At 55.5% G+C, this 17,385-nt stretch overlaps 2 protein-coding genes across 2 annotated transcripts; both read right to left on the bottom strand.

Annotated features, from left to right (window-relative positions):
• Positions 1 to 349: 349 nt before the first annotated feature.
• Tpgs1 (tubulin polyglutamylase complex subunit 1) lies at positions 350 to 8,028 on the bottom strand. The gene is made up of 2 exons (XM_005083352.4): positions 7,500 to 8,028; positions 350 to 1,089 (listed from the first exon to the last, which is right to left on the bottom strand). Exons 1-2 carry the CDS (start codon positions 7,871 to 7,873, stop codon positions 552 to 554), a joined length of 912 nt encoding a protein of 303 aa, XP_005083409.1. The 5' UTR covers positions 7,874 to 8,028; the 3' UTR covers positions 350 to 551.
• A 631-nt stretch (positions 8,029 to 8,659) lies between these two features.
• Madcam1 (mucosal vascular addressin cell adhesion molecule 1) lies at positions 8,660 to 12,027 on the bottom strand. Its single transcript, XM_005083430.3, has 5 exons — positions 11,775 to 12,027; positions 11,284 to 11,550; positions 10,750 to 11,076; positions 9,513 to 9,944; positions 8,660 to 8,939 (listed from the first exon to the last, which is right to left on the bottom strand). Exons 1-5 carry the CDS (start codon positions 11,833 to 11,835, stop codon positions 8,770 to 8,772), a joined length of 1,257 nt encoding a protein of 418 aa, XP_005083487.2. The 5' UTR covers positions 11,836 to 12,027; the 3' UTR covers positions 8,660 to 8,769.
• Positions 12,028 to 17,385: the final 5,358 nt, after the last annotated feature.

Below are 17,385 nucleotides of genomic sequence, written 5' to 3'. Positions count from 1 at the left end.
AGAGAGGAAACGGGGGCCAGCCAGCCAGCCAGCCAGCCTGGAGAAGCTGGAGAGCTGAATGGACAGCAGTAGACAGGGGTAAATGAGCCTCAGGCCCGCACATAAGTTACTAGAAAGTTAAAGGAAAAGGCTAAGGACCAGCGTTCCTAATTCCTAACTAATAACTAATGATTTGGGGGCTGCTGGTCCAAGAAGGCCTGCTACAAGTCTGGCCATCAGCAGAGATGTGCTGTCCTTGGGAAGATCCTCCCAATGTCCCCTCATCTTTGGTGGTCCCTAGGGTGAGGGGCCCGGGGCGGGGACCTGCAGTCCGTGGCAATGGGCGAGGAGCTGCACACAGGCGATCAGCAAGGCTTTTCAAATTTTATTTCTTTGAGTAGGGATGGCAGGCCAGTACAGAGGGGACTGAGCTGCAGGTGCTGGTCCTGCAGGGTCCACGCGGGTCCCCTTCCTTGGGCGAGGGCCCCGTGAAGGATGCTGGGACACTGGTTTGCAGGTCCCATGTCCAGTCCGAACCTTCCCAGGTGACTGGGCGTGCCTGCGTTGTGGGCTCAGCCCACCGGCTTGACCTTGGCGATGAAGAGGGCGGCTGCCTTCTCCAGGAACTCCTCGCGGGCCATGGGCGCGCTGGGCCGCCGTCCGGTCGCTGCCCGGTCCAGGGCATGTGCCAGGCTGTCGGGGCCCAGGCGGGAACCGGCCTCTAGGTAGTGTGTGGGCGCCGCCGCCAGGTCTCCCGCGCCTAGCGCGCCCTCGAGCGTGTCCAGCACAGCCTGGCCCACGCGCCGATCGGCCACCGCCAGGCCTGGGTCCTCCAGCAGCTGGAAGAGGGCGCCGGCCCGTGCCACGAACTCCAGCAGCACGAAGCACGACAGCATGCCGGCCCGGAAGATGCCCAGCGGCACGGCCTCGTGGTCCCGGCACTGAATCTTGCGCAGAAGTGGCGCCACCACCTCCTCGGGTGCCCCGCCGTCCCTGCACACGCGCTTCAGCAGCTCACTGTATGTGCGCCCGTCCAGCCCCGGCTTCTTCTTGCGGCCACTGGCGCTCAGACACTCGTAGGCCACGCTCACATTGTTGTTAAAGGCCGTCCTGTGGGGATAGCGGGGTGTCAGGGGCCCCCAGTCTGGTCGGCCACCAGCGAGCGCCTTTCCAGACCTCCCCAGCAATCCAGCTCATTTGCCTGCCCCGCCCTCCAGAGCACCAGGCATCGAGGAACCCCTGATATTTGCTTTCTTAAAATGTATTTAGGGGCCGGGCGTTGGTGGCGCACGCCTTTAATCCCAGCACTCAGGAGGCAGAGGCAGGCGGACTCTTGTGAGTTCAAGACCAGCCTGGTCTTCAGAGAGAGTTCCGGGGCAGCCTCCAAAGTCATACAGAGAAACCCTGTCTTGAAAAACCAACCAACCAAAGAAAAACCCAAAGAAAGTGGTAGAGCAATCCTTTAATCCCAGCACCTAGGAGGCAGAGGCAGGCGGATCTCTGTTTGAGGTCAGCCTGGTCTACAGAGTGAGACCCTGTTGCAAAATGAATTATCAGTCATGAGCATACATGTGTAGGAATGTATGCGTGCATGTGATGTGTGTGCGGGTGAGAAGGATTGGGTCCCTTCTCTCTTCACATGACTTCCAGCAGCTGGATGGGTCAGGTCATCAGAAGCCAGCAAACTGGGCGAGCTTTTGGGGGTTTCTGTTTGAGTCCAGATCTCAAGTAGCCCAGACTGATCTTGAATTCCTCATCCTCCTGCCTCCACTTCCTGAGTGCGCCATGTCCAGTTTATGTAGTGCTGGAACCAGTGGTTTGGGCATGCTAAGTGAGAATATTCTGCCAGCGGAGTCACCTCAGCACACAGTCCGCACTGATAAGTGCCCATTCAACCAGCCAGCAGACGGTTGGGCATCTATGAAGGGATCTTTCACTGCACCCTCAGGAAATGGCAGGGGGTGGGTGGTGCAGGGACAAGGGCAGTCCTCACTGCTATCACCTACACACCTAAGCCTTCCTGTGATGTCTTCACACAGCCATCCTGTGGCAGGCTGGCTGTTTATTTTGAAGCAGGATCGCTCAGTAGCTGACGCTTGAGCCTTAAACTCATGATCTCTGTGCCTCAGCACCACGGCTGACTTGTAAATAAAGTTTTGAGACACAAAGTGGCCAGTTCTGGAGCTAGTGAGCAAAGAAAGGGCGTACTGCGTCAGGCGGCTCCTTCCCCTTCCCCAGGGTGGAGTCCCTCCTGGTGGACCACAGTGGTGACCATGAACACAGCTCTGTGGGACATCGAGGTTCTGAGGGGGGTGACTGCAGGACCCTGAGAGCAACGGTCTGACAGTGGACCTTACCCTGGTCCCGTGTGGTTCAGCTTCACCTGACCTCCTGGGGCCTCTTTGGATGCTTCACCCTCTAGAGACCTTGGTGTGGTCGGTACTTAGTAAATCCTAGCCAGCTGCAGCAGGTGCCAGAGAACAGACTGTGTCTTTTGTGAAGGTATCTCAGCAGGGCCCCAGCTGTGTTAAGAGTCGGAGAGTCTGGAGCTGTTTGTTATAGCAGCACAACATAGCTCTCCCGACTGGCTGATACACAGCCGCCAGCTCTCTCGTCCTGACTCTACCTTCTCTGGCAGTGACCTCCAGGGTACAAGGCCTGGGCCCTTGCTTGATTCCTGGACCAGATCCAGACCTGCTCCCAGGGTCACTGGCGTCCTGACACTGCTGCCTCTGTGAGCCTGGCTCTGCTTACCTGAGGAATGCAAACCCCAATTCTGCAACTCCAGATTCTTGGGAAGATGGACAACGTGATGTTGTGCTGGCACGGGGGAGGGCTCCACCCACCTTGCCCTTGGCTGTTTACAGACACGGAGCAGGTAATTACTGCCTGGTACAAGGACACCCACCTCTCAGGTGGCTCACAGCCTCTCCGGGGATCCCCAGTGAGTCCCTGAGAGGGGGCAGAGACAAGGTGACGAGCTCCAGCCTCGGGAGAGCACGGGCTATGGCTCTTTCTGAGTGCTCAGAACTCTGTGCAGGCAGTGGCCGCCCCTTCTCCTTCTGCCAGGGGCTTTCCCTGGGGCAGGGTGGAGGCAGGGATGCTCCTCAGCACCTTGCAGGACCTGGGTGCCTCAGGGAGAATGCTGTGGTTGAGAGGAGGCTTACACTGATCACCCGTTAATGGGACCAGCTAGCGCCTCAGTGATTTTAAATCATTAAGTTGTATCTGAGAAAAAAGGAGCCCTAAAAGCGTCACAAAAATCCCTCCCTAACAGCTTAGGGACAGTATGTTCAGTGTCTTTCCCCTGCCACCATTAGCAGGAAGGTAGCCAGGAAGGTTTACAGGGGTTTGTCCCATGGGTCTGACTCCTGGCTGGGCCCCTGGTGGCCAAGACTTCAGCCATCTTCTGGGGTGAACAGTGATTTTAAGTGGCTCTCATGGGGTGGCAGGGAGAAGACAGATGGGGACACCATGGCCATGGCCTAGGGAGGCCTGGGAGGGACTTGAGAAACACAGCCCCTTAGTTCCAGGGGAAGTGACCGTGCGGACAGCTTTCAGTGACAGCGTCTCCACGTGTGGTGGCGAGCACTGCACAAGTACCTGCTCTCCACACAGACGCCATCATGTCTACACAGACATCATCACACTGTCTACACAGACATCATCACACTGTCCACACAGACATCACACTGTCTACACAGACATCATCACACTGTCCACACAGACATCATCACACTGTCTACACAGACATCATCACACTGTCTACACAGACATCATCACACTGTCCACACAGACATCATCACACTGTCTACACAGACATCACACTGTCTACACAGACATCATCACACTGTCTACACAGACATCATCAAACTGTCTACACAGACATCACACTGTCTACACAGACATCACACTGTCTACACAGACATCATCACACTGTCTACACAGACATCATCACACTGTCTACACAGACATCACACTGTCTACACAGACATCATCACACTGTCTACACAGACATCATCACACTGTCTACACAGACATCACACTGTCTACACAGACATCATCACACTGTCCACACAGACATCATCACACTGTCTACACAGACATCACACTGTCTACACAGACATCATCACACTGTCTACACAGACATCATCACACTGTCTACACAGACATCACACTGTCTACACAGACATCATCACACTGTCTACACAGACATCATCACACTGTCTACACAGACATCATCACACTGTCTACACAGACATCATCAAACTGTCTACACAGACATCATCACACTGTCTACACAGACATCATCACACTGTCTACACAGACATCATCACACTGTCTACACAGACATCATCACACTGTCTACACAGACATCATCACACTGTCCACACAGACATCATCACACTGTCTACACAGACATCATCACACTGTCTACACAGACATCATCACACTGTCTACACAGACATCACACTGTCTACACAGACATCATCACACTGTCTACACAGACATCATCACACTGTCTACACAGACATCACACTGTCTACACAGACATCATCACACTGTCCACACAGACATCATCACACTGTCTACACAGACATCACGCTGTCTACACAGACATCATCACACTGTCTACATAGACATCATCAAACTGTCTACACAGACATCACACTGTCTACACAGACATCATCACACTGTCTACACAGACATCATCACGCTGTCCACACAGACATCATCACACTGTCCACACAGACATCATCACGCTGTCTACACAGACATCATCACACTGTCCACACAGACATCATCACACTGTCTACACAGACATCATCACACTGTCTACACAGACATCATCACACTGTCTACACAGACATCATCACACTGTCTACACAGACATCACACTGTCTACACAGACATCATCACACTGTCTACACAGACATCATCACACTGTCTACACAGACATCATCACACTGTCTACACAGACATCATCACACTGTCTACACAGACACACACAGTAGCGGTGTAACACTAGGTCCTGGGGTGAGCAGTTGTGGTAGAGTATTATTTTAAGACGTGATACATTTGTGTATGCTGTGGAACATCTGTTTCTTATGCAAGGATGTGTGGAATTGTTATGCTGCATTTGTTTAACTGTGAAGCTGTGTTACTTCGCCTGCTTAAAACACCCGATTGCTCTAATAAAGAAGTGAATGGCCAATAGCAAGGCAGGAGAAATGACAGGTGGAGGCGGCATGCAGAGAGAATAAATGGGAGAAAAAGGAAGCTCTAGGAACAAGAGAAGGATTGGGAAAAGAAGGGGCCCAGAGTAAGAGTGAAAGTGATATTACAGAAGGAAGGACAGGAAAAAGTCCACAGGCAAAAGGTGGATGGGGTAATTTAAGAAAAGCTGGCTAGAAACAAGTCAAGCTACGGCCGGGCATTCCTAAGTAAGAATAAGCCTCCTGTGTGTGATATAATATTTGGGAGTTGGGTGACGGGCCCCCCAGAGAACCTAAGAGTACAACCACCACCAACACGCAGTGACCCCAAGTTCATGTCCATACAGAACCACAGTTTTCATGGTTCCAGCTGGTTAAGACGAGGCCATGTCAGAAGTGGGCAGGTGTGAGCCCAGGAGCTGGCAGGGTTAGGACGGTGGCACAGAGGCCAAACTCGTGGTGAAAGACAGAGACCTAGTGACATGGTCACAACCTCTGCCCCTGGTCCTCACGTGAGGCTGTGACTTCAACTCACAGACAGCGGTTCTCTGTTAAATCACTCAGTTCATGCTTTTCATCCACGGGAGACTCTCTTGCAGACACGTCCCAGGAAGCCGTTTGTTCCTGGTCCCTCCCTCCCTCCCAGGGGCACCTCAGGGTGCAGACCTGTGTGTGCTTGCTCCTCTGCTGATGTGCTGAGGAACGTTACTTTAACTATGCAAAGATGTGCTTCCTGTGTTTCTGTTGTGGAATATTACTTTAAATACGTAAAGATGTGCTTCCTGTGTTTCTGTTGTGGAATATTACTTTAAATACGTAAAGATGTGCTTCCTGTGTTTCTGCCCCATTTGTTAATGTGTTAACTGTGTTGCTTTGCCTGCCTAAGGCACCTGATTGGTCTGATAAAGCTGAATGGCCAACAGCTAGGCAACAGAGCGACTGGGGGGCTGGGGAGCAGAGAGAAGAAGTGGGAGAGACCTAGGAACAAAAGAATGAGAGAACTAGGGAGAAAGAGAGGGAGATGCCTGGGCCAGAAGCCAGGCAGACGCCAGCCAGACACAGAGGAAACAGGAAAGTAAGATGTACAGAGTGAGAGAAAGGTAAAGAGCTCAGAAGAGAAACAGGGCACGCAATGAGAGTTAGCAAGAAGCATGCCTAAGCTGAAGTCAGGCCCTCGTAACTATAAGTCTCTGTGCCATGGTCTGGGAAGCCGGCACACTGGTACACCCAGTCTACTGCTCACATTCCCACTGCGGTCTCAGCTGTAGACTCCGTCCTCCCTCTTGCTTGGGTTCCTCACCAGGTGACCAGGAACCTTCCAGAACACTGGTCTCCAGCCTTTGTGCCTGTGTCCCTCCGACCATCTGTCCGTAACCTCTCTCCCCTGCCACATCAGCCCATCATGCCCCATCCTTCCCTTCCTGGCCATCATCTGGGGACACTGAACCCCCACCCCGTGCAGAGGCGTCTGCTTTGCTCAGAGCCACCCCTACGCTCACTCACTCCTTCTGGGACTCGGGGTCGGGGGGACCAGCAGGAATGGATGATCCTTGGCCTTTGACCCCCCTGGGCAAAGCCGGGTTACTGCTGCCCAGCATCTTCTTCCTCCATGCACCCTTTGTAAAGCCACTTCCACGCCGAGACCCCAGACACCGGCTTTGTCATTTGCTGGTCGATGACGGCTACTGATCAGCAATGGGAAAGTGTCCCTCCGTCACATCTTCTACACCGGAAACTGTTCCCACTGGGGCACACAAGCGATTGCAACCGCTGAGCTCCAGGCCTCCCTGCAGGTTCACCCCTGGCTCTAGACACCTGGTTCTAGACCAGCCTGTGCTCAGCGGGTGCCATCTCAGGGCTGCTCTGCAGGGCGGAGCTTCAGAACACAGGCTGCCCACCTCCTGGACAAGCGCCGCAGCTATTTATGCTCTGACTGCAGGGATGGCATCTTGGGCCAGGTCGTCGCTAGGCTTCTTGACCTCCAAAACCCTGGGCTGCGAGGAGAAACTGGACTGGGCTCAAAAGTAAAAACCCCTTAGGCTCCAGCGATAGATGGACTACAACTCCCAACACTCCCTACCAGGACCACAACTCCCAGTGCACTCCGCGCTTCACAGCGGCCGAAATCTACGCGAAGCATGCCGGGAGCTGTAATTCAGATGCCACACCGCTCTAAGCGGACCAGGCTCCGGAAAAGAGGACAGACTACGACTCCCGGATATGCCCCGCGCCGGCGGCAGGTTGAGCCCGCGCGGGGCATGTCGGGAGCTGTAGTCCGGGCACCCCGCCCGCCATCGTCCGCACCTCTGCGAGTGGTGAGCCAGGCGAAGGTGCCACAGCGCGCGGCCCAGGCGCTGCTGCTGCAGGAGGAGCTGGCCTGGGGGTTCCCCGGCGCCGCCGTTGGCTGGCGAGCGCAGGCCCATGTTCTCGAAGTAGTGCGCCAAGAAGGCGATGGGCTCCTCGGGCCGCGTCTCCAGCACCTTCAGCAGGGCCGCGCGCAGCATCTCCGTCACGCCGACCTGCCGTAGGAAGTCCTCCTCGCTCTCGGCTGCCGCCGCCGCCTGCGACACCGACGTCCGGCCGCTGTCCGCGAAATTGGCCGCGGGGGCTACTGCCGGCCGCCGCTTCTCCACTGCCGCCATCTTTGCTGAGGGCAGCGGGACCGGAAGCACTGCCATAATTCACGGCGCGACAAGGCACGCTCCTTGGGCGGCCATTTTTGTTAAGGGTAGAGGCAGCCGCGTCCTCTCTGAGAGAGTCCTGTCAGTGACAGGCGCAGGCTACCTTTCCCTCTGCGCCCCAACTGGCATTCTCTGCATCTCTTCTAGTGCTCCGTGACTGAGTCTCTTAGCTTCAGTCCGGAGTCGTGAGCTTGCCAGACTTCAAAATGGTCCCCCAGGAAGGGCTTGGTTTCTGGCATGAAGCGCGATCGCGCGCCATCTTGGTAGTGGGCAAGTCTTTATAAGCACGGTCGCCTAGCAACGAGGCTCCTTGGTTCCAGAGAAACCCTGCCTAGCGTGTGTGGGCCTTGGTCCACTAGGAATCTAGGGCTGAGAGCGGGGTTCAGGCCCTTTTCTGCGTTTAGTGTCAGACGTTGTACTCGGCTTGGCCTCACTCCGTCTGCTTCTGAAAGGGTTAGCGCTCCTCGAGCGAGCATTCACCAGATTCCCTTCTCCCCAAGGCTGTTAGTTACCCTTTCTGTCCACCAGGGGGGTTTGCTCTTCCTGTAACTGCACAGCTGTGTCTCTCCCGTCCCTCACACCCCATTTTCGAGTTTGACCAGGCTACCCCCCCCCCCCGCCCGAAGTACTATTTTTTTCCAGGCCATTGGGTGTCTCTTGTGAAGCCCAGGCATTTCCCAGCCTCCTGCTCGGGCCTACGGAGATGTTCTGGGGTAGAGACGCCCATTTCCAGGGACCCTGGTTGTAGGTCTGAGGGATTCACAGGACGACAGGACACAGCAGTGGCCCGATATGGGACCTTTATTCTGCTCTGGGCCAGCAGCTGGGAAGAGCTGACGACCTTAAGAGGGGCCACATTCTGCCGTCTTGACTGCCCCAGGCCCGGCAGCTGGTCATTCTCCGACCCCGTTAGTCTGGCACAATGGAGCTTCATAGGCGTGTGCATGAGGTGGCGTCTGGGGGGGAGGCCTTGATCGGTAGCGCTTCCACAGGCGGTAGGCGAGGAAGGCCAGCGCCAGCAGTGCCAACGCCAAGCTGCCGAGCCAGAGGGCGACCATGGCGTCTGAGAGAATAGAAGACAGCTGTCATGAGACCCGGGGCCTGCAGGCCTCATTGAGGGAGCTGTACGTAGGCCCTGATGGTTTAAAAGTGAACTCCCAACTAGTTAATGTGTTTTCAAATCCAGCCATTAAAACAGGTGTAGTGGGTGCTGTCCCAGCACTTAGGTGGCTGAGGCAAGAGGATCAGGGTCTCAGCTACACAGCAAGTTTGAGGCCAGCCTCTGCCATGAGAAACAAACATTAACCCCCCCCCCCCCCCAGGATCCGCAAAGGCTAAGTGGGCTTGCAGCCGGGAAAGCATATTGAGCTTAGCGGGGAACTTAGCCTAGGCACGGCACAGAAACCCAACTAGTGTTTTGTTGTTTTTCTTTTCTTTTTTTCTTTTTTTGAGACAGGGTTTCTCTGTGTAGCCCTGGCTGTCCTGGAACTCGCTCCGTAGTCCAGGCTGGCCTCAAACTCACAGAGATCCACCTGCCTCTGCCTCCTGAGTGCTGGGATTGAACCGCCCAGTCCCAACTGGCCCCAAATAGTGTTTTAATCCATGCTTCCATCCCTCCCCGGTCCCCAGCACTTACAGGGTTTTGAGAACGCCTGACCGGAGACATACAGACTGGCTACCTGTCCCCCAGGGTCCAGGCGGCACTGGAACCAGCCCTCAGGAACAGGACCTGGGGGTGGCATGCTTAGCCATGCCTGGGCCCCGGCCTCCCTCCTGTGGTATGCTGCCAGATCGCCAGGAGCCAGGGTCCAGTGCACGGTCACTCCAGGGCCACAGGGGGCCTTGCAGAGTAGCTGCCAGCCATGTGACTCCTCGTCCCGAAGGATCTCAGGACGGCAAGTTCCAGCGTAGCTCAGAGTCCTGGGGCTAAGCGTGGAATGAGCAGGGGTAGGCGGCAGGGTTGTGTAGCTGGGGAGCCCGGTGGAGCTGGCCTCAGTGGTGTGTGGGGAGGTCAGGGTGTAGGGCTTGGCAGAGGTGGAGGGCGCTGGTGAGGTCCAGCTCTGCAAGACTGCAAACAGACAGAAGTCCTTCCTGTGGCCCGGGGCCTCTCCTGCCTCGGTTTTGTCATCTGCAGCCCAGGCTGGCGACAGAGCCTGCCACCCTCCTCCCCCCTTCCCACCCTTGTCGCTGAAGTGACATGGAGCGTCAGAGCAGTTGGGACTAGGAGGTGACGGCACAGGCAGAGAGTTTACTGGGTATTGTGTCCTATTAAGTCTACTAGGATGCTGATTTTATTTAGTTAGTTTTTTTTTTTTTCCGAGACAGGGTTTCTTTGTAGCCCTTGATGTCCTGGAACTCGATCTGTAGACCAGGCTGGCCTCAGACTCAGAGATCCGCCTACCTCTTTTCCCCAAGTGCTGGGATTAAAAGCTAGGCCACTGTTTATAAAACACCTACTGGGTGCGGATTCCTATGAGTCTACTTGGTCAGTGTTTATAAGGCACCGATGGCGTGCCAAATCCTATGAATCTGCTCAGCCAGCATTTGTAGAACACCTACTGAGTGCTGGGACCTGCCTTGAGTCTACTTGACAGAGTTTATAAGACACCTACTGAGTGCTGGCCCCATCCTAGTCTTTCAGCATAGTCTGACCCTGGCAAAGCCAAGAATTTAGAAACAGAAAGTGATGGAGATATCCCTTTGGGGCTGGCACAGAGTAGGCCCTCGTCTTTTGACTTTGTCTTTCCTCTGGCTGCCTCATGGGGCAGATACCCTGACCAACTCTTTTGGGAATGTCCTTGTGGAGACAAGCAATCCTGGTCCAAGCCCCAGAGCAGCTGAGCCTAGAGGCAGGCGGGACCCAGGGGACTTACCCGGGAGCTCCCTCTTGTGGGTCAGCTCCAGGTTGGGCAGCTTCATGGTGACTTGGCAGTAAAGGACAGGGGGGACAAGGGTCTCCAGGGAGGGTAACAACCAGCGCTGTGTCATTTGGAACAGCATCGTGTCCTCGGCTTCCTGTGTCTCCTCCTCTTGCTCTGCTTCCAGGGCCTGGGCACCCTCCAGACTCTGGTTGCCCAGTAACAGGGCAAAGGAGAGGATGTTGGGGCCTGCGGGCCAGATGTTGTGGGCTGTGCAGGACACTTCTCGGTCCCGTCCAGGTACAAGGGCCTTTGGGGACACCACCAGCTGGTCTGGGAAGGCTGTGGGTGAGAGGTGGGGCTCAGGGCTGAGTTTAGAGGCCAGGGCTGGGCCAGGCAGAGAAGGTAGGGTTTGGGGTGATAGTGCAAATGTGCGCCTTAGGTACCCGGGAAGGGAAGGGTAGGGTCCTGATGGGCGATGGGATCGGTGTGGTGCAAAGTTCTGATGCCCCCAGGTAGGTGCGGCCTAGAAGGCAGAGTGGGCCTCACCGTACACAAGGATCTGCACAGTGTGCTGGAAGCTTTGCCCCCCACAGGAGCCCACGCACACACGTGTGCCTGAGTCCGACGGCAGGCCTTGTATAGAGAGGACGCTGGTGCCAGGGACGGTCTGCACATTGGCCAAGTTAGTGTCCAGGCCGTGCCACTGCACCCGGGCTACATCGTTGTCACAGGGCAGGCTGCAGGTCAGCTGGAGGGGCGTGCCATTGGGCACAGCCACCACAGGCTCAGGGGGGTCCACATGGAGGGACCGGCCTGGGGAAACAGTGTTAATCCGTCTTGGGGTGACTGGGTCCCAGATTCCAGTCCTGACCGTCGACCCTAGGTTGAGACCCCAGGGCTCTGGACCTCTGCCCCAGGTCCCTGACCTTGATTAGAGAGCGCCTAGAGCCCCCCTCTCCCAGACCAGCACTCCCCAAGCCCCTTCCCTTATGCCCACTCATCTGTCAAGCCCCCTCCCTCCCCACACCCCTGCTTACCACTGCCAAGTTGGAAGGGCACCATGGCCAGGGCCAGCAGGAGGGCCAGGCTGGACTTCATGCTGTCCCCTCTGTCTTGTGACTGCCAGGGGAAGCGGTTTAAATAGCAGCGTGCTGGCAGCTTCCCGCTCTCTCGAGACCCTGCCTCTCCTCCCCCTCCTCCCTACTCCATGGGAGTTTCCCTGGGGGCTTTCCCAGGCCGACCCCCACTCTGCACGAGGCAGAAGCAGGGCCGGAGGTGAGGCAGGGACCCGGGAACACAGTCGGAACAGACAGGCAGGGGAGCGTTGGGAAGGTTCCAGGCCCCAGATCTATGGACGGGAAGGCTGAGGCCAGAGGCTGGGGTCACCATGGTGGGTCAAGTGCACGGAAACCAGCCAGTCCTAGACTGCTCCTCCCTGGCTCACTGGAGTCCTGCCTTCATCCCACAGGTGGCCACACGGGGGCGGCAGAGGTCCTGGATGGAGGGAGTCTCCTAGGACCACGTGCACCCATGTTGTGCGGTGGGGGGTCTCCTGGGACTGAGTTCTACCTGGTGTGCCAGTGTCTGGGACAAGTCACCACTTGTCCCCAAGTCTGTGCTCTTCCATTGCATAAGACTTTGCAGACCTGACGGAGCCTGGGGTCAGGGGCTGGCTGGCTTTTGACTTGTGTGGGGCAGATCCCGGGCCTCACCACTGAGTTCTGAGAATCTCTCTCACACGCTCCCTTGAGTCCTCTCCCACTTTGCTCCAAGATCAGCATACTGTCCCTCCCATGCTTCCCTCCTGGCCCAGACCCTTCTGGAGGACACCCAGAGAAGGAAGGCTAGTCACGTGTCCCTCCTGCCTCAGGCATCCACAGGGCCTTCACCCACTGCTCCCTTCTCTCCAGTCTCCAGGACATCTTCCCTCCCCACCACCTCCCCAAGGTCCCCGTGGAGGCCAAGTCTGCAGATGCTTGAAGTTTGTCTCCACTCACCATGGGGTGTGAGCTTGCCGAGGGTTTGGCGCCTTGACATAAGCAGAGTCATTTGGGAAGAGAGAACTTCAGCTGAGAAAATGACCCCACTAGATTGATCTGTAGGCAAGCCTTTGGGGGTGTGTTTTGTTTTTTGTTTTATTTTTTGAGACAGGGTTTCTTGGTGTTTTGGAACTCACTCTGTAGACCGAGCTGGCCTCAAACTCACAGAGACCCGCCTGCCTCTGCCTCCTGATTTCTGGGCTTAAAGGTGTGCGTCATCACCTCCCAGCTGGATGGTGGGGGGTATTTTTGATTAATGATTGATGGGAGGACAGCCCACTGTGGGTGTGACATTCCTGGGCTGCTGGTCCTGGGTTCTATAAGAAAGTAGCTGAGCCAGCTGTGGGGAGCAAGCCAGTGAGCAGCTCCTCCATGGCCTCTGCACCAGCTCCTGCCACCAGGCTCCTGCGCTGACTTCCCTTCCTGAAGGACAATGACCTGAAAGTGTAAGCTGAAATGAACAGTTTCCCCTCTAATAGGCTTTTGGTTGTATTTTATCACAACAACAGAACCCTTAACTATACAGGGTGAACCTTGTCTGCCCCGCTGTGACCGCCCTACTCAGTGTGGACTGTCAGGTGCTTCTTAGAAGCAGGCACCAGTGGCAGGGTGTGTGACAGGTGGAGGGAGGCTGGTTTCACAATGGGGAGACTGAGGCAGAGAAAGGCTAGTGGACTCGAGGATACGAGGCTCAGGTGTGGACTCAGGACTGTGGTTGCCTAGGTCCCATCCCCCTCCCTTTGCCCAGCATGCGCCAGGGCCCGGAAGCTGTGCAGGAAGGTGACTCTAAGACGCAGGCCCTTCCCGGGAAGCTGGGCCCTTAACCCGGGTGGGGGGCAGCGGGCCTGGTGAATGGGCTGCTTCCCAGCCCCTGACCTGGCTTCCTGCTATCCCAAGGCCAGGTGGGGAGGGGTCAGCAGGCGCCTGGCGTTGTGGGCTGCAGGCGTGGGGCCTGCTTTCCTTGAAGACCTCTCAAGGGACACTCTTGCCAGCTCTGACTCCATCTGCAAGACAGTGACACATCCTGCTCATGTGGCGAGGAGAGAGTGGGGCCAGGGCCACAGTGTAGAGGGGACAAGCTGTGGGAAGGAGGAATGGAGAGACAGAAACAGGACAGAGGCATGACACAGAGAGACAGGGACAGAGACATGACACAGAGAGACAGAGACAGAGGCATGACACAGAGAGACAGAGAGGGGGACAGAGACAGAGAGAAACAGAGACAGAGACATGACAGAGACACAGAGAGGGGGACAGAGACATGACACAGAGACACAGAGAGACAGAGAGGGGGACAGAGACAGAGAGACACAGAGAGACAGAGACATGACAGAGACACAGGGACAGAGGCATGACAGAGACACAGAGAGGGGGACAGAGACAGAAAGGGACAGAGACATGACAGAGAGACATGACACAGAGACACAGAGAGGGGGACAGAGACAGAAAGGGACAGAGACATGACACAGAGAGACAGAGAGGGGGACAGAGACATGACAGACGAGAGACAAAGAGGGACAGCGACAGCAAGGGACAGAGGCATGGCACAAGACAGAAAGTCAGAGAAGGACAGAGGACGGAGAGGGATAGAGATAGAGAAAGACAGATCAGAGAGAGAGACTAAGAGACAGACACACAGACACAGGTGGAGACAGTGAGGGCATGGGCCTGGAATGCTGGTGGCCCAGGGCTGTCTGTCCCCAGCAGGGCCAAGGGCCAGCCGGCTTCTGTCGTGCTCTCTGTGGCACTTGGGGCACCTCCTGTCCTCACTCCGACCCCCCTTCCCGCCATTGTCCCGTAAGAAGGAAGTCCTCCTGGCGCAGCAGGAAGCCCCCCTCTCCACAGAGGTCCAACCTTCTCAGGAGACCTGACATCCTGGCTCCTCTGCCGACAGCATGAGGAAGGTTCCAGAAGGTAGCTTGCTCCAACAGTGGCCTTTCCGCTCACCCTCTCTCACTTGCCAATTTTGCATGCTCACCGTTCCTGGCTCCCTCAGAGTGTGGTTCTCAGAGTCTGGCTGGGATCCCTGACCCTGTGGTGGTTCGGTCCTGTGGAACTGGAGGAGGTGGGGACCAGCTAGAGGTTGGGCTTTGAGGGCACAGTGTGGGGGGGCTGCAGAGATGGCTCAGTGGTTAAGAGCACTGACCACTCTTCAAAGGACCTGAGTCCCAAGCATGCAGGTCAGGTAACTCTGAAAATCCAGTTTCAGGGAGACCCAATATTCTTTTCTGACCTCTGAGGTTACTTGAACTTACCCCCACCCCATACACATAGACACAGGGCTGGCAGGGCGGTGGTGGCTCACACCTTTAATCCCAGCACCTGGGAGGCAGAGGCAGTTTGAAACCAGCCTGGTCTACAGAGTGAGTTCCAGGACAGCCAGGACTATGTAGAGAGGCCCTAACTAAAAATCCAAAAGTAAATATTAAACAGACAAAAGACCAAACAAACTAAAATAGGGGCTGGAGAGATAGGGTCTTAGCAGTTAAGAGCACTTACTGCTCTTCCAGAGGGCTGGGGTTCAATTCCAAGCATGGTGGCTCACAGCCATCTGTAATTCTAATCTCAAAGGATCTGGCACCCTCTGATGGCCTCCATGGCACTGCATATATGTGACACACAAACATTCTGGCAAAATACCCACACATAGAAGAATTAAACAAGGGACTTGGTGGGTAGATTTCCATGAGTTCAAGGTCAGCCTGGTCTATAGAGAGCTAGTTCTAGGATAGCCAAGGCTACACAGAGAAGTCTGTCTGGAATAAAAGGGGTGTGGTTATTGTTGGAGAGATAGCTTATAAGTTAAGAGCACTGGCTGCTCCTCCAGAGGAGATCTGACACCCTTACATAGGCATACATGCAAGCAAAATACCAATGCACACTAAAAATAAAAAGGGAGGAACTGGAGAGGTGGCTCAGTAGTTGGGATCATTGGCTGCTCTTCCAGAGGTCCTGAGTTCAATTCCCAGCAACCACATAGTGGCTCACAACATCTGTAATGAGATCTGGCGCCCTCTGCTGGAGCGCAGACACACATGCTGGCAGAACACTGTATACGTAATAAAACAAATCTTAAAAAAAAAAAAGATAAAAAGGGAAGCCAGTTAATCCCAGCACTCGGGAGGCAGAGGCAGGCGGATCTCTGTAAGTTCGAGACCAGCCTGGACTACCAAGCGAGTTCCAGGACAGCCTCCAAAGCCACAGAGAAACCCTGTCTCGAAAAACCAAAAAAAAAAAAAAAAAAAAGGGAAGCCAGGCAGTGGTAGCACATGACTTCAATCCTAGCACTCAGAGGCAGAGGCGAGAGGATCTCTGTGAGTTCGAGGCCAGCCATCTACAGAGCGAGTTCCAGGACAGAGAAACCCTGTCTTGAAAACCCAAAACCAAACAAAACAGAAAAAGGGATCATCAAAAATATAAATAAAAATAAAAATTTCAAAAGAACTTTAAAAGCAAGCACATCCTAGTATACTATGGAGACAGACAGACACACTCCCTCCTGTACAGACCACCTATGGAGATAGGGCTAGACCTGGCTCCAATCCTCATGGCCTCCGTGTTCCTGAAATCTCCTGTTTGAGCTGTGCTGGGCCTGAAGGGAGGCCCTGGGGGGAGAGCCAGGACCCAAAGCAATGGCTAGCAAAGAGGTTTGCTCTGTGTCTTCATCAACTGCAGAACGAGATGGGGTGTGGGGCAGGGGGCTGGAGAGGCTGTCTTAGGGCCTGACAGCCTGAAGGACTTCATGCTGCCTTCCATCTGGAGGGGCAGGAGTAGGTCCACCTGCCTGGCCCTGGATTGCCTGAACTTGGAGATGTCATGAGTCACAGAGCCTTGGGAAGCGGAATTCTGGCTTTGAGGACTCCATGGATGCCTGCTAGGGTGGGTCTGGGTGGCTGAGCGCATCACAGGTCCCTGGTCAGGCTGATAGCGACACCTGCTGGCCGGGGATGGGTGGGCTGGCTGCAGTGCCTCCACAGATAGAAAACCTTCCCTCTCTCCTCACCCTAGACTGGGTGTTCCTTCGTCAGGGGTCTGTCCTGACTCTGGGTGAAGGCTTGGTTGTCTAAGGCAGTGCTGGTCTGGGGAGTCCCATGACATCTTGATACCCGAGACAAAACACAACTCCTGCAAAGTTGCTGGGGACAGTGGCCTCAGGGCAAACTTGGAAAGAGAGGCTGGGACCCTAAGCAACTCTCTGGTGGCACTTCTGGAAGACCAGAAAGCCATGCGGCAGTGTGAATTGTTTGGTGGGTGCTGGGTGGGCCCAGGAGCGGGCCCAGGCATGCCTGGGTAGGGCCTGGCTTCCAGAACTGCCCTTCATTTGATTGAACAACCTGAAGCCCTGACCCCAGGTCTCCTGACCATTGTTTCACGTCCATGGGGCCACCCTCCAGCAATGGCCCTGGCTGGATCAGCTCTTTGGGGACACCTCAGAACTCACTCGGCTGATTGTCGGACACAGCAATGAGAAGGACTGCCAGGATCTGGGAGCACAAAACCAGGACCATCAGGCATTCAGCCCTGATGCCAACCCTAACCTTCTGCTCCAACTCCAACTCAACCCTCACCTCAACCCCAAACCCACCCTAATTCCACTCCAGCCTAAGCC

The sequence above is a fragment of the Mesocricetus auratus genome, unplaced genomic scaffold (assembly GCF_017639785.1).
Source record: "Mesocricetus auratus isolate SY011 unplaced genomic scaffold, BCM_Maur_2.0 Super-Scaffold_100676, whole genome shotgun sequence".
Taxonomy (NCBI): Eukaryota; Metazoa; Chordata; class Mammalia; order Rodentia; family Cricetidae; genus Mesocricetus; species Mesocricetus auratus.
Note: the sequence above shows the minus strand (reverse complement) of the source record. Positions and strands in the feature narration are given on the sequence as shown.